Source organism: Tenrec ecaudatus, chromosome 2 (genome assembly GCF_050624435.1).
Source record: "Tenrec ecaudatus isolate mTenEca1 chromosome 2, mTenEca1.hap1, whole genome shotgun sequence".
NCBI lineage: Eukaryota > Metazoa > Chordata > Mammalia > Afrosoricida > Tenrecidae > Tenrec > Tenrec ecaudatus.
In genome coordinates this window covers 94,855,897-94,878,655 of record NC_134531.1, presented here as the reverse complement: position 1 = coordinate 94,878,655, position 22,759 = coordinate 94,855,897, and the positions used below count along the sequence as shown (strand labels likewise).

General features: G+C 38.5%; 1 protein-coding gene and 1 non-coding gene across 3 annotated transcripts in view; both read left to right on the top strand.

The window, feature by feature from the left end:
• The window catches only part of SKIC3 (SKI3 subunit of superkiller complex), a 73,999-nt gene that overhangs the window by 14,591 nt on the left and 36,649 nt on the right, over positions 1-22,759 (top strand). For both annotated transcript variants that reach the window (XM_075541287.1, XM_075541288.1), the window contains exons 10-27: positions 1,943-2,044; positions 3,266-3,405; positions 4,528-4,614; positions 4,719-4,822; positions 5,276-5,402; positions 6,717-6,896; positions 7,084-7,208; positions 7,543-7,796; positions 8,945-9,047; positions 11,684-11,860; positions 11,941-12,085; positions 12,284-12,362; positions 12,448-12,509; positions 12,609-12,665; positions 14,086-14,154; positions 17,049-17,123; positions 17,748-17,889; positions 20,163-20,256. In XM_075541287.1, coding sequence (XP_075397402.1) covers positions 1,943-2,044; positions 3,266-3,405; positions 4,528-4,614; positions 4,719-4,822; positions 5,276-5,402; positions 6,717-6,896; positions 7,084-7,208; positions 7,543-7,796; positions 8,945-9,047; positions 11,684-11,860; positions 11,941-12,085; positions 12,284-12,362; positions 12,448-12,509; positions 12,609-12,665; positions 14,086-14,154; positions 17,049-17,123; positions 17,748-17,889; positions 20,163-20,256 — 2,122 coding nt within the window. The remainder of the gene's footprint in view (positions 1-1,942; positions 2,045-3,265; positions 3,406-4,527; positions 4,615-4,718; positions 4,823-5,275; positions 5,403-6,716; positions 6,897-7,083; positions 7,209-7,542; positions 7,797-8,944; positions 9,048-11,683; positions 11,861-11,940; positions 12,086-12,283; positions 12,363-12,447; positions 12,510-12,608; positions 12,666-14,085; positions 14,155-17,048; positions 17,124-17,747; positions 17,890-20,162; positions 20,257-22,759) is intronic.
• Positions 5,732-5,866, top strand: LOC142441546 (small nucleolar RNA SNORA2/SNORA34 family). Its single transcript, XR_012782918.1, has one exon. It is a non-coding gene; the product is annotated as a small nucleolar RNA SNORA2/SNORA34 family (small nucleolar RNA).

Below are 22,759 nucleotides of genomic sequence, written 5' to 3'. Positions count from 1 at the left end.
TTTATGTCCTAAAACTTTGACAGTGAATTACCTGTAAAGTACCTGTGGATGATTATAATAATAGGTATTATTAACAATAGGTATTATTAATATACCTACTTACAAATATGATTTTACCATTGTGTAGTCAGTCATAAAATACCTGTTTAAAATGTTTTTTTGTTTTTCAACCTACTTGCTTGTAAGACTCTCAGGGCCACCAAGTCTCAAATCTGTTGACTCAAAATCACCATGGAAAAAATTGGGGATTTTCTCTTCTTTTCTAATCGTGCTTTCTAGGAAATTCGTAATGTAGACAGATAACAGCGCTGTAGACTTCAATAGTAACTGTTTGTCTAGAACAATTTAAAAAATCACTTTAATTCTTTACTATAGTTATAGTTTTAATAATTTTTCAAATTGAATCTTAATTGAGTAATTATTTCTAGGTATCTTCGAGATTATCTTTAGATCTTGATTGCCTTTAGAGCCTTTAAAATTCTTTTAGTTCAGGTACATCATTCAAGGTACTAGACTTAATTAAATAGGAAAATAAAATCCTCACTCTTTTTACTTGCATAAGATGCGAGACTTGCAAAGATTTCTATTTGAAAACAAAGGTGTGTCGTATTGTATTAAAAACAATACATTTATGAAAGTCTTAAAAATCTCTGAAAATCTGCTGTCTGTCATTGTATTTATTTTGTCATAAATTGATGATTCCTTGAAAGCATATTTTGTTATTATCTGTTTTTTTTTTCATTTTACTTTTCCAAAATTTGGTTAATTTGTTAGTGGTACTGGCATGATTTTTGTATAAGTTCTAATCCGGTAGCCCTACTATTTGGCAAAAAGAGCTCATAGCTCTCTCTAGAACCATTCTATTTCTTTGATTTTCATTGTAGGAAATAGGAGAAAAGGTTAAAAATAAAATAAAACATGGGGGAAGAACCTGTTAATAGGAAGAAATCAGATGGCTTTTGATGCATTACGTTTAATGATGTAAGACTTGAAGGGATGTTTTCTTTCAAAGTCTTTTCTGTATAAGGTCTGGGAATTACTAGTCTACAAAACTTTTAAAAATAACATTGCAGACTTTGATTGTTTCATGCTTAGTGTTTTTTTTCTCCTTGAAGCAAATACATAAATAAGCCCCTTTTCTTATTTTTAAATACTGTTGGGCTTTTGTGCTGTTTTTAAAGTGGCAGTAAGATATTGGAAGTTAAAATATGTCTATATCACAGCCATATTTTTCCCCTTCACTGTTACTGCCTATTTGTTTTTGTATGTGTGTTCTTCAAGGGTCACTTCAGTTGTTGGTTTCCATAGTTTTTATGCACTAGGAGTGCAGACGTGATTGTCAAAAGGCAAATACAGAATCAGTGGTGACTGTTAAACACAGGGGAAGCTCAGAGTCCCAAGTGCTATTCACTTGGCCTCGTCAGATGCAAGGGAAGCAGCTGTGAAGGTTCCTGTAGTGAGAAAAAAAAGCTGGTGTTCTGGGGGAGGCTGCTCGTTTAGCAGGCATTGACACTGATGCACAGGGACCAGAAGGCCAAGAGGTGAGGATGGAGGGGAGCCTGGAAAGTTCGTTAAGGAGTTTGCACCTTTCCCTAATGAAGAACAGTGGGAAACCCAAAAGGTTTCAAGTAGGGTAAATTTATAATCTGAGTTGTATTTTTAAAAATACAACTGTAGAGAGTGAATTTATGGGTAGCAAGCACTTCCCATACTAGGATCCCAGGACTGGGCAGGCACTAGGCTGGGAGAAGGTCCTAGGATCCCAGGGCTGGGAAGTGGTGGTGAAATAAATGGAGACAGGTGTGTAGTGGGAAATGGGCTTGGCATGGAATCAATGTGACTGCTGTGATGTGAGACAAAATAGAAGAGAACAATCTGATTGAAGTGTTAGGTGGTGGCACCACTTTGGGATTGTGATTTTTTTTATTTTATATTCTTTTAGGGTTAAAGGAAAGCCCTCTCTGCACAATTGGATGGTATCATCTGGCAGAAGCCCAGGTCAAAATGCATAAACCGAAGGAAGCGATACTTTCATGCAATCAAGGTACGCTTGATCGCTTCTAGGCTTACACAGAGGGCCCGCCTTAATTTTAAGAGAGCGAGCAGTTGTAAACCTCCATGCTATAGTTTGTACTGTAAGTTGTGGCGACTGTAGATCTTATTGAAGAGGTTAAAAGAATGCAAGTCTGCATCAGTCTCTACTAGTGTATTTGTTTTTTAACTGACAATGAGTAACATCATGTTTGAACCAAACCATATAAGACCAATACTAGAAATTGGTTGACATTTATAATAGGGTTCTGTTCTGACAACCCCATTCTAAGGTCTGAGATGTAAGCTAAATAACTTTTTAAAAAGTTTATATTATTATTGCTATAGCCTGCTGCTAATTGGCAGTGTTTTAAACAGTAAATCATAATATTAAACATTTGAGAGTAAACCCCCGAGAATGAGGACATCAGCCAAGTATACATTGCAATATTATATATGGTACATATTGCTAATGATAAGATGTACCAAAAACCAAAAAATAAATAAAACCCCCAACCAATAACAATCTAAGTGCAGTTTATTGTAACCTTTCATCAACTGGGGACACCCTGCACCTGATTTCCAATCTCAGGAGTCTAAAGTGTTCCAATGATGTGAGAACTTCTAAAGACTTATACCTTATTGTATCGACATTGCCCTGACAAAGGGCGGGGAAAAACTGGTTGAACAGTCTGCAGTAAGGAAGGATAGTGTACAGCATTGTCTTGAAGAATAATTAGAATTATTACTGAATTGCTCTAAAACCTTGATCTAGCCTGACCTTTGGTATCTCTGTTTCTTAGAACTGACTGCAATAGATAATTCCACAAGATACTGTATTGTCTTGACTAATTTATCTAGACCGCTGGTGGGTTGAAAGGTGACTTTCAGAAACCAGTGTCTTCCAGACTCGAGGTTCAACAATTCATCTTAGGGCAATGGCCTGGGAGTCACCACAACTATGGACCTCAGAAGCCTGGATTCCAGGAGAATTAAAGCTCTTTTTAAAGCATCCTTTTAGGTTTGGGTGGAAGGGCTCGATCTTTGAATGAAGACGATTTCCAGAATGCTCCAGGATCTTCACGAATACTTTCTCCACACTCATTTCCTAACATAACGAATTTATATTGTTTTGATAATCTATGCTTTTTGGACCTGTAACCTATGTCATATTATTCTTAAAAACAGTGAAGTTATATGGCTGTCTTCATTTGAATGTCCTTAATCTCATCAGCTCTGAAGAAGATAGATGATCTCGGGGTGTCTGCTGGCAGTCTTCATCAGAAGAATCGTTGTCTTCATTTGAAAGCAGAGGCTTTGATTAAACTTTCAGATTATGAAGCTTCAAAGGAAGCTCTTCAAGTTCTTGATCAGGTAATTTTTTCACTGAATCTTCTTTAATTCCGTTTTCAGTCAACCAGACATCAAACACTCTACCACAAGCATTTACTTAGAAACATTTGTGTTAGGCATATGAGTTCACCACTTTGGAGCTTTTGTCAATAATTAACACTTGGAGTTATTAGCTCTCCTGTCTGTTATCTGCTTATGTACTCCTCATACATTGCATGTTCTTCTTTCATTTCCCCTCCTCCCCGTTTCAGATTACAACTACTTGATTCCAATTAACTTGGCATTAATTTGTTCATGTCACGAAAAGAACAAATAATCAAGATGCACTTTGACATGAAGTATGATTGTTAAAGCATCAAACCTGAATCAGATCAAATTTCTAGCTCTAATTACCAGTTGACATACGTTAACATCCTGAGGATGCTGTCCCTGTTGGCTGTTGTGTATACTTGCTCGGAGAGACCCTGACATAGAGAGGAGAGCTGCCCTGCAGTTTCCAGAGTTAGAATTTGTAAGGAGGCAGAGTGCCACATCTTTCTCCTGTGGAACAGCTAGTAGTTTTGAAACACTTGCCTTTCGGCTGCCAGCTGAGAGCTTATTCACTGCATCACCCACCAGAAGAATACAGTCAGCAAAATTCAGACTTGAGCTGTTACGTCAGACACCTAACAGTTAACTGAGATGCTTGTACCTTATCTGGAAGGAAAACAAACGAATTGTTCCAATATTTTATTGAACTACTGGGAAAATTTGAATACTGGCTACTGATTTGATGGTATTAAGGATTTAATTTTGTTTTTATTTAGATGTGATAATGGGAATGTGGGTATGTTACTTTAAAATGATCCTTATAAAATTAAGAAGCTATTAAGGTACTACAGATAAAAGTTGATGTTATCTGGGAATTTTTCCAAAGCAATCTGATTTGGTGTGTAGTGAAAGAGGTGGAGGCATAGCGGAAAAAATACTGATTTTGAGCCGATCATTTTAAGTCTGATGATGGGTACACATGGGCTCGCTATATACTTGGTCTCATTTTGCATATATTTAAGTTGAATTTAGGACCCAGCTGTGCTATGGACCTTCCTTGGGTAGGGATGAATTATGTGAAAGGAGTAGCAATTCCTACCACTTATTTTCTAGGTTTCTGATGCAAATAATGTCCCAGGACTTCTGGTTCTCAGGAGTTTGGCCTATCTGAACAAAGGCTTACTAGATGACGCTACCAAGGTGAGTTTTTATGTTTGTTTGTTTTTAGTATTAAAACTGAGCCTTTTTTAAGAGTTAAGAGTCATTTCCGTTTGGATTTAAACTAACAGGTGTCTTCTTTATAGATTATGGAAGACCTTCTTTCTTCTTACCCTGACCTTGCTAGTGTACATGCCCTTCAGGCTTGGATTCATTTTACCCAGAAGGACTACTTACTGGCAGAAAAATGGTAAGGAAACCATTGATGGTTCATCAATCCAGTCACATCTTTGTTTATTATGTTTCTCAATAATTCAAAGTGAGTGTACTTGATGAAGATTTGTGTTTACATTTTGTATTTGTAAGCATCCAGTCTTAGTATTTTTTAAGAAATGTATTGTCTATGTAGTGCAATAAATATTTTTAAAAATCTGTGGATGAGTTTGAAATCTAATTAGCTTATCACAATCTTTATTAAGTGTTTCTAACACTTGGTGTGTGCTCTGAACACCTAACACATTGGTAGTGCAAAAGAGCAGCTTACATTTTAAAGCTTCTCTTAAAAAAATAGCTCAAATCTTTCTTTGTCCACATTGTAGTATAACTCCTAAAGTACACGTGTGGTTTCTAACTTGCTGTCATTGAGTCACTTGAACGCTGAGAGTGCTGCCTGAGGACTCATATTTGCTCTTTTGGTGCTTAGTTTTCAGAGGGCTCTTGAGAAAGACCCTGAAGTTGCTGAGTACCATTACCACCTCGGGGTAACATACTGGTCCATGGGCGAAGAAACAAGAAAAGATAAGACAAAGGCTTTTACCCACTTTCTGAAGGTAAAGACATGCTCAGAGTGGCATCTTAATTGAATTAGATTCATTACATAAAAGCGAGAGTCATAAAATTACTCTTTGCTGAATTGTTTCAGCATGCTTTATCTCTCAGATGAGGCTTTGTGTGAATGTGATGTGGGCTCCCCAGATGGCTGTTAAACACAAGTATGTCAGTGTTACTTTGATCAATGCATGTTACAGAAGACTTGATAGATTATCTCTAGGTGACAGTTTTTTAAAAGGGAATTTCCACTGTGTTTGAGCATTGGAGTCTTATTTCTTGTTTTCAGCTAATACCTAGTTGTCTTACATTCCCTTAAATAATAGCTCCAAAGGCCCTGAATCAAGACCAATGGTTTGCAGTAACTTTTGGTTTCAAACAGGAGCCAAGAGCCATGTCTTCCTATGGTCTGTTGGCTATTCTGTACCCCAGAGGGAAGTGGCCAGTTCATTTGGAAGAAACATAGTCTATAGAATAAATGCCTTTTTGTTTAATTTTAAAACCAAAAATAAATAAATAAAAATAAAATGATGATGGCAACAAATGTGCTGACACAATAGATAGATGGATGAACTGTGGTAACAGCTATATGAATCCCCAATAAAATGATTAAAATAAATATTAATAAGTAACTGAAACAATAAAGAGATGGGAATGCTTGACTATCTGCTATATTGCCTTTCCTACTTATTGTCCATCTGCAACATAATTCTACATAACATGAAGAACACAAACACTCTGGTAGGCTATGACCTACAGTTGTAATTTTGGTTTAGGGTTTTAGTCTCCAGCCTCACTAAGAGATATGACTATGATTTTTGTTTCTTGGTGACCAGTCTATTAGCCAGGTAGATTTTCAGCAGTCATCCTTGTCTTAGTTGTTACAATTAAATGGAAATCCAAGTTTGATAGACCAGTGATCTATAACAACAGAAGATCCAAATCTTGTTCACTTTGCTTGACTTGACAAAGTCTCTAAAGGCCATCTCCTTATCTGTATGCTGCGAGAGCAAGCGTTCTTCCTATGGTGAAATAAATAAACCTTGTGCATGTTTTCAACAGAAAAAAAAAAAATAATAATAATAGCTCCAATTTCACATTTCTTTTAACAAAACATATCAGAGTTTTTACACTTGTATATGCCTTCTATAAGCAGGAAGTGTGAACTAAACTTTATGTTGAAAAATGTTTTGGCCTGTTTATGAATATTTCATAAAATTGTTCCTTTTTACATTTGTGTATTTATCTTTTATGTTTTAAAGAGACTTATCCAAAGAAGCTTTTATATGTTGTTCATATTAATATTTGTTTCAAAGGCTGCAAGACTGGATACGTACATGGGCAAAGTTTTCTGCTATTTAGGTCATTATTACAGAGATGTAGTGGGAGATAAAAACAGAGCCCGCGGGTGTTACAGGAAAGCGTTTGAATTAGATGACACTGATGCCGAGTCAGGAGCTGCAGCAGTTGACCTCAGTGTAGAGCTTGAAGAGATGGTATGTCAAATAACTTTAACACTTTTGTTTTGTTGTTTTATCTTGGGTATTTAAATGGAAAATTTTACAGTGTATGTGTATAGCATTATATATCAGAAGCTGAAAGGGAAAATAGATCTGTATTTTACTTTTGTAGTCTGCATTTCTATAATATTCAAAGTCTCTAATATTTATCTTTCATTATTAGGAAACTGCCTTAGCTATCCTAACAGCAGTAACTCAGAAGGCAAGTGCTGGAACTGCAAAATGGGCCTGGCTTAGGCGGGGACTCTACTATTTGAAAGCAGGTCAACATTCTCAAGCAGTGGCTGAGTAAGACTCCTTATTATATTAAACTCTGCTAGACGGCAAACTGACAGGGTAGAAAACAAGTGCGAGGCAAGTCAGATATTTAAGGAAAATAGTATTCTGAGCAGTTTATTTCCCAAACGTAGTTTGTTCTTATTTGATTGTAAAGTAATAATAAAATTCTTAGTATTAAACGTAATGCAGACCATAAAGAAAGAGGTGTGCTGGTCTTTAGTAGCACTTTTCAATTGGGGAGCCCTAGAGACAGGTGATTTAGTTGCATTACTGCTACATTCTTTTTCGAATGTGGACTTCGGTCTCTTACTTTGAATTCTTTTCCTTTATCTTCAATCCTCAGTTTACAGGCAGCCTTAAGGGCAGACCCCAAGGACTTCAATTGTTGGGAGTCGTTAGGAGAGGCATACTTAAGCAGAGGTGGCTATACAACTGCTTTGAAATCCTTCATCAGAGCCAGTGAGCTGAACCCAGAATCCACATACAGTGTGTTTAAGGTTGCGGCAATACAGCAAATCCTAGGGAAATATAAGGAGGCTGTGTCGCAATACCAGCTGATTATTCAAAAGAACGAAGATTATGTACCTGCATTGAAAGGTATTTTTAAAAATTTGATCTTTTGTTGTGTTAAATTATAAAAACTTGGAGTAAGTTTTATAAATGCATCGAGTAACTTGCAAAGTACTTCTTCAGTCAATAGTAGGTGTTCATTGTCAACCAATCTAATACAGCGTGTCATACAAATTTGGATATAAGAACATTGAATCTTGTTTGACAACAAAGATAAATAGTAATATGATAGAGATTCAACTTAGATAAGCAGTATTATAACTATTGGGTCTAAAAAGGGATCTTTAAAGCAGGAGTTTCTCTGGTATCTCTTGCATTCTGATTTATTTGTTAATTCCCTATATCCTAGATTATTATAATACCCTTTATTGCATTGTAAATTATAGAAGCTCAATTAAAATACTTTTGCAACCAGAACTGTTTAATAATACCTTAATTTTAGTACCTCTGAACATACATATTCCTTAATAAATTATTATTTTGATAATATAAAGTGAAACACCATCCATACATAATCTAAAAGTTTTAAGATTGTATCTAGCCCTTTGTAAAAACCTGGAGCCCCTTGTAACTGCTTTTCAACTCTTTCCTTTTACTTTTTAAAGAGGCATCTGAGATTTAAATCAAACAAATATTGTATATTTTAAATAACATGCAATTTAAGGTTTGAAACTTTTTCCTTTTTAGTTTTATAACAATCTTTTCTCAAGGGAAGAACTCACATTTATTAGATTCTTATTAATTACATTAGGAAAACATTATTTGACCTTTATAGTATAGCTTGGTTACCGATTCAAATATCAAAAAATAAAATCTTATTTCATAATGGTTAATAAATAGTAACATAATATAGATATCATTCAGATAATATCTACATTTTCAAAGTTAAAGAGGTAAGTACCTTGCCTAGAGTCAAGAAATGTATTCTTGGTAAGTTTATCAATTTACTAATAGGTAAGTTTATCAATTTTAGTTTATACTTACTCAAGTAATACCTTGCCATTTGAATTATAGATTAAATGAATACAAAATAATACTTAAAGAAAATTGTATATATATCATTAAGATTTACTTTTTGGAGAGTGCTTTAAAACAATACCAGTATATGTATTTGAAGCTTGTTCTACGTGTTTCTTTTTACGTTTTAATGACTGCTTCTAACTTACCTATTTTAGGTCTGGGTGAATGCCATCTCTCGATGGCACAGGCAGCTCTAGCCGATTACCTTGATGGGAAAGCTGTAGACTACGTAGAAAAAGCACTGGAATATTTTACTTGGTTTGTATTATTCTTATTACTCTGGTGCTTATTTCTTAGTATTTTCACAAAGCCAAGTTTAGAGAATAATTTTATTTATTCTTTAGATTTAGTAATAACTCTGAATGTTCAGCACAGCATAATGGATTGCCATATATATATATATTTATATATAGAGAGAGTATTCGAGTTGGTTTTCTGGGAAATAGATCCAGGACTGCCATATATATATACACACATACATACATACATACATACAGTTTTCTAGGAAATAGATGCAGGTTTTTTCATTTTTGCGCTGAATGCCTGGGTAGGACTGGCAAGCAGGAAACAGTTTGCTAGAGAAACCACAGGTCTGAAACCACATGCCAGTGCCTTCTTTCCGGTGACCTGGAAATGGGAGCTTATCTCTCATTCAAACGGACTGGAATATGGGTGTTCAGGTACAAAATATATGTGATAGAGTTTTCCTACAACAGAATAGAGTACCACCCAATTCTGGGCCATCCTTAGAACTGCTGTGTTTGAGGCTGGTGTTGTAACCACTGTGTCAGTCCACCTCTTTGAGGTCACCCTCTCTTTTGATGATCCTCTGCCAAGCATGAAGTCCTTTTCTAGGGACTGATCTCTCTAAGAAATTATTAAAATGAAATGGGCTGGAATTTCCCATGTAGAATCAGACAACCATATGGTCTACTCGGTCAGGGATGACAATTGGAGAGAAATGGCATCGCATTCAACATTAGAAAGGAGCATTTCTGGGTCCTTCTTGAAGTGTAACACTGCCAGTGATAGATAACATCCATACACCTGTAAGGAGGTCCAAGGAGCCTTGGTGGTGTAGTGGGCCATGCATTGACCAGCTAACTCAGAGGTCAGCATGTGAAGACCACCATTTGCTTCTCAGGAGGAAGATGCAGCTTTTTACTCCTATCCAGATTATGGTCTTGGAAATCTAACAAGGGCGGTTCTACTCTGTCCTAGAGGGCCCTCTGAGTTGGCATCAGTTGATGGTGGAGAGTTTGAGATAAGGAGGTCCAGTTAATATGATTTATTCAAGTTTATACACCAACCACTAATGCTGAAATAAAGAAATTGTAAATTTTTACCAACCTGTATGGCCTGATGGTATAGTGGTTACAAGTTGGGCTGCTGACTTCAAGGACAACAGTTCTAAACCACAAGCTGCTCCGCAGGAGAAAGATGAGGTTTTCTGCTTCTGTAAAGAGTTACAATCTTAGAAGGTCACAGATTGCTCTGCACTACAGGGTCGCCATGAGTCAACAGCTTATTTTTAGCTTTCCTCCTTCCATGCTGTCAATTTACAATGTTTGCTGGGATATTTAGGCAAAGTAACTCCAAATAGTGTTTTCCTTACTTTTGGTCCTCATGAAAAAATTCAGACATGGCTGCAGTGCTTAATCTTATATCTTTGGAAGACACTGGAAAATGATTTGGCTGAACTCCATGAGCATTAAAGTTATGACAAATGTTCCATCTGCTTGTCCATCTGCCAGTAACATGGCTGTTTGATGGTTGGTTGCCTGGACTTGGCTTCAAGGAATTTTTTTCTGTGTAAAATCTGAAAAAGCATAAAAATGAAGAAAAGTGTATTGCTGAAGGTTTATCATTCCTAAAAAGAGGTTTTCTGATCCTCTATCAATATATTTAATATTTCTTTTACCTTTAGAGCTTGCCCATTGAACTGCTCACACTGGCTTTAATAAATGTGAATTTTCCCACTGTCATTTTTAGATTATTATTATGATTGATGTTAGATCTTAAAAATTATTTGGCTCATGAAATGTATTTTGATATATTTTATACTTTTACTGCTGTTTTTTAAGTTGAGGGAAGTTCTGGGAAAACAAAATCCAGGGTTTGGTAAGAGCTACCCACCTATCACCGCTGCCAGTGCTGAAGCAGGCTTGCATGCAAATAAGCAAAAGGCTTATAAAATCCAGAATCATCCATGGCCTGTGAGCTGTTTCTGACGCTCAGTGGCTCCATAGAACAGAGCAGAGCTGCTCCGTAGTTTCCTAGGGTGTACGTAGGCTTTACAGCTAGGGCTGCTGTGTCTTGCTCCTGCGGTGGGACTTGTTGGTGGTAGATGCCATCGAGTCAGGGCCCACCAATAGGGACTCCTGTGCACAATCAAAGGAAACACTGCGTGGTCGTGGGCCATCCTCACAATTGTTCCTGTGCCTGAGCCCATGGACACCTTGGGCTTATGCATACCTTGGAAGCAGGACCACTGGTGGGTTTGAATCGCCAGCCTTTGTTAGCAGTCCACCGTTTATCTCTGTGTGCCACCAGGGCACCTTGGAGGAGTATTGTTTTAAAACGAACATCAAATTGGTCCTGGGGAATTTATTGGTTTATTTATATGATTTCTGCTGCTTCTACTGAACATGAGCTGGACTGCCAAAGGATTTCCATAACACAGAAGCTGTTCGGTTTAATAACTTTCTGCCTCTGTCTCCTTCCAGCTTTTCCTTGTTCAGTTAGTAGGTTAGCAAAGCAGTTGCTGCCCTTAAGAAGTAGCTCCTAATTAGGACTGCATGTACAGTGTTTCTGTTTTAATTTTTCATAGTAATGAGACAAACTCGGTGCCTTCTCAGTATAATTCACAAAGAATCTCCCTGTTTCTGTCTTAGGGCGCTGCAGCATCGCGCTGATATGTCTTGCCTTTGGAAGCTGCTGGGGGATGCATGCACCAGTCTGTATGCGGTCTCTCCGGCTAAAGTGAATGTTAATGTTTCCGGAATCCTTCTAGGTCAGAAAGAAGGCAAACAAGTATTGAAGAAAAATGAGCTCCTCCATCTTGGGGGAAGGTAATTTACTCGTTACTGACATTCAAACGGAATAGACGGTTGTAAGAAGACGCGACACTCACTTTTATCTTCCCGTGTAGGTGTTACGGCCGTGCGTTGCAGCTGATGTCTACATCTAGTACATGGTGCGATCTTGGAATTAATTATTACCGACAAGCGCAGCAGTTAGCGGAAACAGGCAGCCACACGGATGACCTTAAAGAGTTGTTGGAGAAATCTTTACATGTATGGCTTTGAGCAAGTTTTTTTTATAAAGTTTTGAAAACACTGAATGTTTTCCTGAAAGGTGTTTTTGGCACATTGTATACTGTCATGTTTTCACGTAAAATCCTGTTTACACTAGCAAGCCAGTTCTGACCCCTGGCGCCCTCTGCGAACGTGCTGCTATTTCAAGAAATAAGATTGAATCTAACTTTTTTTCAGTGTCTGAAAAAGGCCATCAGACTGGACAGTAATAACCACTTATACTGGAATGCACTCGGTGTAGTCACTTGTTGTGATGGTGAGAATTGCATATTACTTAGTTTTCAGTAGAGTACTTGTTTCAGATGATAAAGTCCAGCTTCATCGAACTCTCTGTTTCTCAGGTGTTAGAAATTACGCCCTCGCTCAGCACTGTTTCATCAAGTCCATCCAGTCGGAACACATCGTGAGTGTGCCCTGTGTGCGAAAGAACTTTGCAACTTAGGAGGCTGGTTACGTAAACAGGCCACGGGTCTGATTTTTCTTTCTTAAATCTGTTGTTTAGAATGCTGTTGCATGGACAAACTTGGGAGTGTTATACCTTGCAAATGAAAATATTGAGGTAAACGTGTTACTTGTTTTGCTATATTAAAATAGAAATTTTTCTGTCAGCCACTTCTTGTAGAGAAATACTTGAAACAGGGTTACCTATCTCATGTATCCTCAAGTATACTAGTTAACTGATGACATTCAGTTTATCCTATTGAATAATATATGTTCAAGATATATTCAAGAAATGTCTGGTTTCCTAATATATACTTACCGTATATACTTGTGTATAAGCTGTTTTTCCCCAGCATATTTTTAATGCAGTTTTTGTGATAAAATTAGGTGCCTTGGCTGATATACAGGTAGGTTTATACTCGAGTATATACTGTATTTCATTTAGAGATTTAAAGAAATCTATTTGAAATTATTTTGAGAATTTTACTTTTTATCCCTCCATTTGTAAGCGATGCCCTGTGTAGGCTGGATGAGGATGGAGAGGGAGAGGGGTGGGCAAAGGGAGGGAGGTGACTTATACTCATACTATAGAAACTTAAATTTAACCTTTGGTTGGGTAATGTAGATTTGACTTCAGTAGATATTAAATCTCTTTAAATACCACAATGTAGTTTGTCATACTGGAGCTGTATACATCAGGGATTTGGAACGAAAATAACAGGGGGAGTGTGTATAGGTCATGTTTGGAAATTCTCAAGTCTGTAGCTATCAGTGCATCTTACTCTTGCCTGTCAACCAGTGTATTAAATCTCATCTATTTTGATTAGCTTCAATAATAATCTCAGCAACATGAGGTCACTTCAAAGAGGAGTAGTATTAGAGGATTTTAATTAGATGGACTACAAATATTTGCATCTTGAAATATGTGAAAAATTTAATAACACAGCACACCTTAGTGAATAAGTTAGGAGTGTGGTGCTATGGGAATTTGCTAGTTTACAGGAAATGAAAGACAGTTTCCTGCCACACATAGATCTATGGAGAACACAACATAAATACTAACAAAGCAGCATATAACAATGCTATTCCTTGTAGCAGACAAAGAGCGTGTACCGTAATGTGTCGGAGTGTGGGGCTTCCCAGTTGCTTTTCTTCCATTAGCCAGGTGCTTGTCTGTACCTCCACTGTGAAGCTCAAAGAAAGGGCAGGGGATGCGGCCATTTTTAATACGCATGTCCTTTGATGAATGGCAAAGCACATTATACCTGTGCTGCCCTTTTCACTCAGGAACTGAACCTCTTGGTCCTGGAGAGAAATCTGTTCTGGTAAGGCACTATGAAGCCAGAACACTGCCTTAAGCATTGCGAAATGGGTATTTACTGTGAAGTTTTAGGTTCATGCACACTTATGGTGAGAGGTCTTCCCTTTGAAAGTTCTCTTATTGTCGGCTTTTTAAGATAAGCAACTTACTGTTAAATTTATGAAATAACTTGATACGATATGTTCTTGTCATTTATTTTCATTTTTTTCCCTCCTAGCAAGCACATGAAGCCTTCAAAGTCGCCCAGTCTCTAGAGCCTTCTTATTTAATGTGCTGGATCGGACAAGTAAGTTCTTAGTACATCTCCTGATAAGCTGCCATTGTCATTAGCAATAATGATCATAGGCAAATTGGGCGGTTTATTTCATGCCAGTTATTATGTTAAGCAATTTGCATAATTCTTTCAGTAAATCCTTTTAGTTTTCCAGTGTTGCTGTAACAAAAATGCTACAAGTGCTTAAAGAAGCGAATTTTATTATCTCCCAGTTTGGAGACAAGAGTGAGTTCCGAATAGGTGCTCTCACTCTTCGTGTCTTCGTGCCACAGGAGTGGCAGTCCTTGGCCCTTGCCCTCCTTTGCTGCTTATAGATGTGTCTGTCTATGCCGTCCTGTGACCCACCTTCCCCCGTATGTGTGCATGTTTTTCCTTCTTGACACAACTCTCAGAAAGGATTAGGTTTAGGACCCACGTACTTTAATAGGACCTCATTAACATGCCCCCAAAGAGCCCTGGTCCGAAGCAGGATCACATTCACAAACATAGAGGCTATGATTTTATCATATCTTTCTAGGAGAACAAGTTCAATCAATATCTTCATTATCAGTCCTTTGAGTTGGTGGTCATTGTTATAGTTTGGTTTTTTTTTTAGGTGTACAAAATTGAAGTTCAGAGATCTTTAGTATTATGCTCAAGGTCACACAGCTTGATTTGGGAAACTCGGAACGACATCAGTGCTTATAAAAAACCGCATTGCTGTTGAGTTGACTCTGGGTCGTCGTGACCCTCGAGGAAGACTAGAAGCAGCTCACTGGATTTCCAGGCTGTGTGCAGATCTTTGTAGATGTAGGCTGTCAGCTGCTACCTCTTTCTCCCACAGGATAGCTTGAGTAGGTTTGAAGCACCGAGTGCTTAATCACTGTGCCACTCGGGCTCCTCGTGTTCATGAAACAAATCCCAAACTGCATTGTTGATATTATATTTGCAAAGAAAAGGTACTTTTGATGATCATGTTCTCTTGTTGTTGTGTGACTGTGTAAGACAATGACACAAAGCTGCCTGGGCCCACCCTGTGTTCACAGTTGTTACGATGTTTGAGTCTATTATTGCAGGCCCTGCGTCGCTCTGTCTCGTTGAGGGTCTTCCTTGTTTTCAATGACGTTCTACTTTACCAACTGTGATAGCTTCTTCCAGGGACTGATCCCCCACTGATAACGTGCCCAAAGTATGTGAGGCCGTCTTGCCGTCCTCACTTCTAAGGAGTATTCTGGTTGTACTTCTTCCATGAGAGACTGGATTTGTTTATACTTTGGCAGTCCCTTGTGTCTTCAGTATTCTTTGCTAGTACATAACTCAAACGCATCGATTTTGCTTCGATCTTCCTTATTCATTGTGTAACTTTCACATGCACATGAGGTTACTGAGAAGTCCATGGCTTGGGTCAGAAGCATCTTAGTCTGCGAAGTGACATCCTTGCTCTTCGATACTTTAAGGAGGCCTTGTGAGGCAGGTTTTTTCTTATTACTTTTTGCAGTTTTAACATTACTTTCTGTGAACTCCCCCTGCTCCCCATGAAAAATTGGACACTTTTTATTAGGGTTCCTTCTCCCTCAAGTTTAGATTTTTGTTCTGTCAAATAGATTTATTGGCTACAAATCTGAATATTTTCACCAACTTATTATTTTACCTTACTATCTCATTTTACTGCTCTAGATTTTTATCTTATTATTTACTTGAAAAAGAGGTAGATTGGATTAATTATGAAATTGTAGTATTGTGGTAAGTAGTAAATGGTTTTGAAAGATATGTGGCGACACCAACAGTTAGGTGCTAAGCTACTAACCCAAAGGTTGACAGTTCAAATAGACCTCTTAGCTCCATTGGGAGAAGACCTAGAGACTTGCTCCCCAAAGATTATGGTTTAGGAAACCATAAAGGCAGTTCTTTCCTGCCTCAAGGGTTGCTATGAGTTGAAAACAGTTTTTATTAAGATGATAGGCTCATCACCAGTATCAGAGATTGTTATTCGAGTTCTGACATCTTTCATTTTACTCCTGACTCTTAGGGCTGATTCTTGAAGACCTAGGTTTATCCTTGAGGCAGGCAGAGAATGAAAGGTAAACTACAGCTCCCACTAAGTGGGGTACCCCCAGGGACAGTTACTGTGCTTATGAGACCCAAGAATTTGCATTTCTAACTGTCCCCAAGTAATGATGATGTTGATGTTTCTGCTTCAGGGACCTCACTTTGAATAGTAGTACTCAAGTTCAGTCACTTTCAGGTGCTTATATGAGCCACCCAAATAGTACTTAAACATTTTTTAAAGGTTGTTTTTGTTTTTTAAAGTAGTTTAAATCAGCAGGTATCAGATTCCATTTCAATGATAGTAATAGAAGTGAGGCTTAATTGGCTGATGATATCAGTAATATGTGATAACTTAAAATAGTTACTTTCCTATAAAAGCTAGCTGAATTAAAAAATTATTTTAACTTATATATTTCTTATAAAGTCAAATGCATAGAGATGATATTTGAAATTATGAAGGAGTTAAAAATATCGAGTTAAAAAAGCATGCTGAGCTTTATCACAGACTCGTGGGAGCAAGATTTCTAGGGTCAGGACTATTTTTTTCCAAGGGTTCCTGTGAACCTCCACTCTCGCCAAGTACCATTAGTGGACAGATGAGGGGTGGGCAACGTAGCGCAGCCTCAGCGGTGTCTAAGGAATGTCCTGTGGACTGTTTCACCACTGCCTGGTCACAGATGGATCTCTGGAAGCTTTTGTTAGTCAGTGGGTCAAATCAGCAAGCCATTCTGGTCCTGAGAGCCACAGTAACCAAGACTGGAAAAGAGAAATTGGCATGGGCTTTAGCCTGGCTAATAGACCTTGGGTTCCTTCCAGCAGTTTCATGTACATGAATTGTCCGGTGTGAAACACAGTAAGAATCTCTTTTCTTTCTGTAGGCTCTTATTGCTGAGGCAGTTGGCAGCTATGACACTATGGATCTCTTCCGACACACGACAGAACTCAGGATGCATGTAAGCCTTGGCGCCTTGTTCCCGAGGCCTCATTAGTGGAGCAGGTGTGCTCTTTGCTAAGCAAATGTATCAGTAATGCTAGAAGATGCTAGTGACAGCATTTGCCTGCACTCATTCCTTCTAAGAAACGATAAGCTGTCTTCAAGTATGTGTTTCATTTTCATCTTCCCACCAGCTCATGAAGAAACGACACTGGCATTGAGCGGGCACAGTAGCAGCCATGCAGAGAAACAGATCTAGGAAAGATCTCGATACGAACCAGACATGGTTGACAGGCCACATTATTTATGAAAGTCCTTTGGAATTCTTTTGTTTGTTGCTATTGGTTTCAAAGGCTTATTGTTTGATGAAGATGCTGCAGAGAAGGGGGAATCCAGTCCACTAGGTGTGGCTGCTTCTGCATTATCTAGTTATCCCATTCGATTCTTCTACGTAACATTGGAACAAGTGATTTACAAATGTCTTTTGTCATAGTGAGCCTTAATTTAAGGGATTTAGCAGTTCACTTAAATGAGGCTAAGATAGGATACTTATTGTGTTGAAGTGTGTTGCTCATTTCTTAATTTTTGTTGGTATATTTATTGCACTATACCCACTTGCTACCTTTTTTCCTTTTTTTTAAAGACGGAGGGTGCAATTGGTTATGCATATTGGGTGTGTACAACATTGCAAGATAAAAGCAACAGGGACACAGAGCTGTACCGCTACAACATTCTCCAGATGAATGCAATTCCGGCAGCGCAGGTCGTGTTGAGTAAATACACAGGTGAGGTTCCTGCTGTGTTGGCAAGATAGATGAATACCTGTTGAAGTAATTTAAACAATTTTTTTGCAATTAATTCAAAATTAAACCTTAATACCATTCAAGAATTGAATTAGACTTTTTCATGTTTCTTTTAGAAGTGGCTAAGCAATCTACTTGTCAACTTTAGCAGGGGCTTTTAAGAATGATGGGATTGCTATTATCCTGAGCAAGTGTGCTCTCCTACAAGACTCCTTGCAGAGGAGAGCGTTTGGGGCCTGACAGTACTGAGTTGCCGTTTTCCTTGCTCTGCTCTCTTGGGCCATTTATTTGACCTCCTTTAACTTCTGTGTACTCCCTGGAAAGTGGAGATAATACCTAGGCTGTAGAGTTAGTTGTGATAATTAAATGAAATGCCAACCCAATTCCACTAATCCCCTCCTTTAACACCTGATCTTTATTCAAGATATTTGAAAAATGAGTGTAGGCTTAGGAAAATGACAACCCGTGAAATAGTAACGATCTACAGTAGTAGCCTCCTTCCTTCCATAGCACTGCCGCTGGATTTAATCCCTTCTCTACGCTCAGCAACCATGATACGGTCCTCAGCATGCTTTCAAGTTGAGTTTTGTTTTCCCATCTATAACGCCAAACCAAACTCACTGCCATCAAGTCAATTCCAACCCTTAGTGACCCCATAGGACAGAGTAAAACTGCCCCTGTGAGTTTCCAAGATTAACTCTTTTAAAGATCATTCTATTGGGGGCTCTTACAGTGCTTATAACAATCCATACATCCAATTTGTCCATATGCTGCCATCATCCTTTTCAAAACATTTTCTGTCTACTTGAACCCTTGGTATCAGCTTCTCATTTTTTCTCTTCCCTCCCTGAAGACCAACTCTCTATGGAAATAGAAAGCCCTGTCTTTCTCCTGTTCTATTTTTAATAGATAAATAAAAATGTACATATTGCTTAGAACTTAAATGTGATGACTTATGCAAAGTACCACACAGTGTCTGGCATATGCTCAGTGCTCAAGAAATGTTAGCTTCACTGAAATTATATTTATTCCTTGGCAAAACTCTAAATACTTGGCCAAGTATTAGATTAGAAGCCAGGAGCATGGCAGAAGCACTGGTAGCTGTCACATACCGTAGTATAAAGAATCAGATGAAATGTGAAAAGGAAGAGAGGGCAAAGAGGGATTACAAAACCTCTCACGCTATGAGCCTGGGGAACTTGAATAGAAGGGCATTGGTTTATAAATGTCAGCACTTGTGGGCTTTCCCAAGTTGGGCAGTATGCCCAGGTGAATGTCCCTAATGATCACCTAGAGCTACTGAGAAAATATTTGGTTAGAAATTTTATTCATATGTTTCCTAGAATGGTGGACAATATTTGTGAAGGATTTGCTTGAAGAGATAAATCTCTGAAAAGTTCAGATATGTAAAATAACAAGTAAACCATCTCCTATCAGTTCTGATAGCTAGGTTTTTATAGTAGAGCTAATTTATAAACTCACATAACTCATTCAATTGTATATATTTTCAACAACGCAATTAGAAGAGGAGAAGGGGGTGGGGGTGAGAGAGAGAATGTGGACATTTATAGTCAGTGTTTTTCCCTCAGGGTGAAGCTGATGAACTCAGTTTTTGTTGTGTGGTGATTGTGGGGTTTTTTTTTTTCAAGAATAACCTGACTCCCTCATTTGAGCTTAAACTTTAATGTTAGAACCAATTTGTCACCTAAAGAGCCGTTTGAAGGCGCACGTCTCAAAACTCCTTTTCACCAGTCCGCTCCCTCCAGTGTTCGTCGGGACATGGTTGATGCCTTCCGGCGTTAAAATGACTGCACTGAGTGCCCAAATCGTCTTCTGTTTCTCGTGTCTGGACCAAGCTACTTTCTAAAGAACGTGGAAATGAGGACTCCACCAAGAGTACTTGTTCCTAAATGTAGTCACTGGAAGGCATATGTGATTAGCCACGTAACTGCATTTCCTCAGAAGTTTCACGATTAATTTTAACCTGAGGTAGACTTTCAAATTATTTTATCACAGAGAGTAAACATGCTTAAACTTTAAAGCATAGTCATCAAACATTATTTGACACAGAACCTATAAAATGATTGCTGTCGTCTTATATCCATGATAAGATCAGAGCATTCTTTTGAACGATGCCAGTAACTTTGGGCCGGGGTAGTGTGGGGCTTCAGATCTTGGAGAAATTTTAAATAAAACTAACATTTTACAAATACAGCCAGTGTGCATGTGAAGTAACGCTATTTCTGGTTTTCCAGAAAGACTTCAGGATTATGCCCCAGCTTTCTCCATGTTGGGTTACTTAAATGAGCACCTACTGCTGAAAAAGGAAGCGGCTCATGCGTACCAGAGGTAACGATATGTGTATCTGAGTATGTGTCCGGTGGTGTGCTTAATCAGTCTAGTTCTTGAAACTAAGGAAGTGTTGTGACTCCATTCTTAATCCTTCCGTGTACAACACGAATGGGGAAATGATGGAGTCCCCAAGTTTTTACCTTTATTTTGTTTTTGTTGCCTAACACCACCACCACCCACCACCCCAAAAAGACCTAAATTATTCACTGCCCTTGAGTCAATGGTGACTGATAGTGACGCACTAGGACAGAGCAAAACTGTCGCTGTGGGTTTGCAGAATAGAAAGCCTCATCTTTCTCCCATGCTCTATGTGCTGGATTTGAACTGTTAACTTTATGGTTAGCAGCCTAGTGCTTAACCCATTTTGTTCCTGATTCCCTAACCTAAAAGGACGGAAAGAAAGGAGGAAAACCAAAAACCTTTGTTTTTGAAAAATATTACCCCTTAGAACTGATTTAGCCTTATTAAATATATATACTTAGAGGAGAAATGGGAACTTTGTGATGTATACATTTGAATAATTTTAATATTTACCTCCCCCAAACCCTATGATCACTTTGATTCTTCTTGTTCATAGTCAGAGCAACCCTCTAGGATAGATAGGAGTGGAACTCCTCCGTAAGGTTTCCAAGGCTACCCACCTTTAAGAAAGTGGCTTGCCCCACACTTCCATCCTTCTCCCTCAGAGCAGCTGGTGGATATGAAACAGCACTTGGAAGCTGTGCCACCAGGATGCCTTAATTTACTACATACTACATACTGTGTATACTCGCGTATCAGCCGACCCGAATGTCAGCCTTGGCACCTAACTTTACCACAAAAATCGCATTAAAAATGTGCTGAAAAACTTGGCTTATGCACGAGTATATACGGTATTTATTGACAAACATGTGCTTTTTATTGGTGCATTTAAAAGACCACAGTCCTTGTTCATGGGGAACTCACATTCTGGGACAAGAGACACACAGAAAGCTAATAGGCATCTGCACTGGATGGAATTATTGAGGAAGGAAAATTAAGGAGGGTAAAGGACTAGGGCTGCCGGATCAGGAGGTTGCTGACATTGTACATAAATGTAAGAGGTGTAAGATTTATTTACTAAGGAGGCATTGAGCCTTGACCTTAATATGAAGGGGCAGCAATCCACTCACTGGCTTATCAAGGGAGGGGCATTCCAGCTGGAAGGGACAAGAAGCAGGAGCGCACTGCGCGTGTTTGAGACACCAGGACACCAGTGTGATCCAGCGGAAAGATCAGTGGGGAGAGGGGCAGGAAATAAACTTCACTTCCTTCACTGTGTGAACACGAATTGATTGGCAAATAAGAAAATCACTATTGCTCTCATGAGTAATTGCTGGATGAATGTTCAGAGACCTGATTGCTTAATCTCTGAGACGTATTATTGCCCCAATCTTAAGTAAATTGATTATGTATGTATATATATATATATATTTAACTTTTTATTGTGAATTAGGTGGGATTTACATTTCAGATCATCATTTAGTCAATAAGTATTTAAAAGAAGTTTGGCTGGGTAAATAACTGAGATCTCTCGAGTGTTTTTTCTGATCCCTTTAAAGACCTGCAGTTCAAAGGAGTAATCAGCAGATGGTACTGGAGGCAGGATAATCAAACTGCCTTTCAGGTGTATGTGAAGAGCAACATAAGGGAAGCTAGAAAGTATACTTAAACTATATGAAGTATTTCTTTCAGTGTCAATAAATGTCACTCAACCAACTGTGTAAATGTGGTAGAATACCAACTTTCAAATAGAAACCCAGGCAGCTCTGGGCAGCTTGCAACGTCCTTTGTACGTATTGCTATACTTGCAGATATTGTGACTCCAACATTCATTATGACAACTTAAAATGACAACTCAGCAGCCGCTGGAGATACGTATTCTTTGAGTCGTCACCACTGTTACTCTTCTTCCTTAAGCAAGATATTTGAGGCTTGAAACCCATATTAGTTATAAATCTAACCACAAAGCCTATGGTTTTCAACCTCTGTAAACCTGTTAGCAGATTTTTTTGTTCCATTCTAACATCAGGGGGATCAAAAGCCTGTCTTAACTATTTCTCAACAGTTAAGTTGGGAAGCTTGCTGATCTGAATCTAGCCAGTGGCTCCCCAGGAGGAAGACCTACACTCGACCTAAAAAGATTAAAGCCCAAGCTAAACTCCCTGCCATTGCGTCCATTCTGACTCCAAGTGAGCCTGTGAGACAGGCTAGAACCGCCCCTGTTTGCTGCTGAGACTGTGACGGACTCTTTGTGGGAGCAGAGGCCTCATTCCGTGCCCCAGCCTTGCCTTGCAGAGCGGCTGGTGGTTTCACCCCACTGAGCCTAAGGTTAGCAGCCCCATGCATAACCCATTATGCCACCAGGGCTCCCCAATAAAGATTACAACCTAGAAAATCCTGTGGGGGCACTTGTCCTGTCGCACGGGGTCAGAATAAGATTAAGTCAACTCAACAACAGAAAATAAAAACAAACATTTTA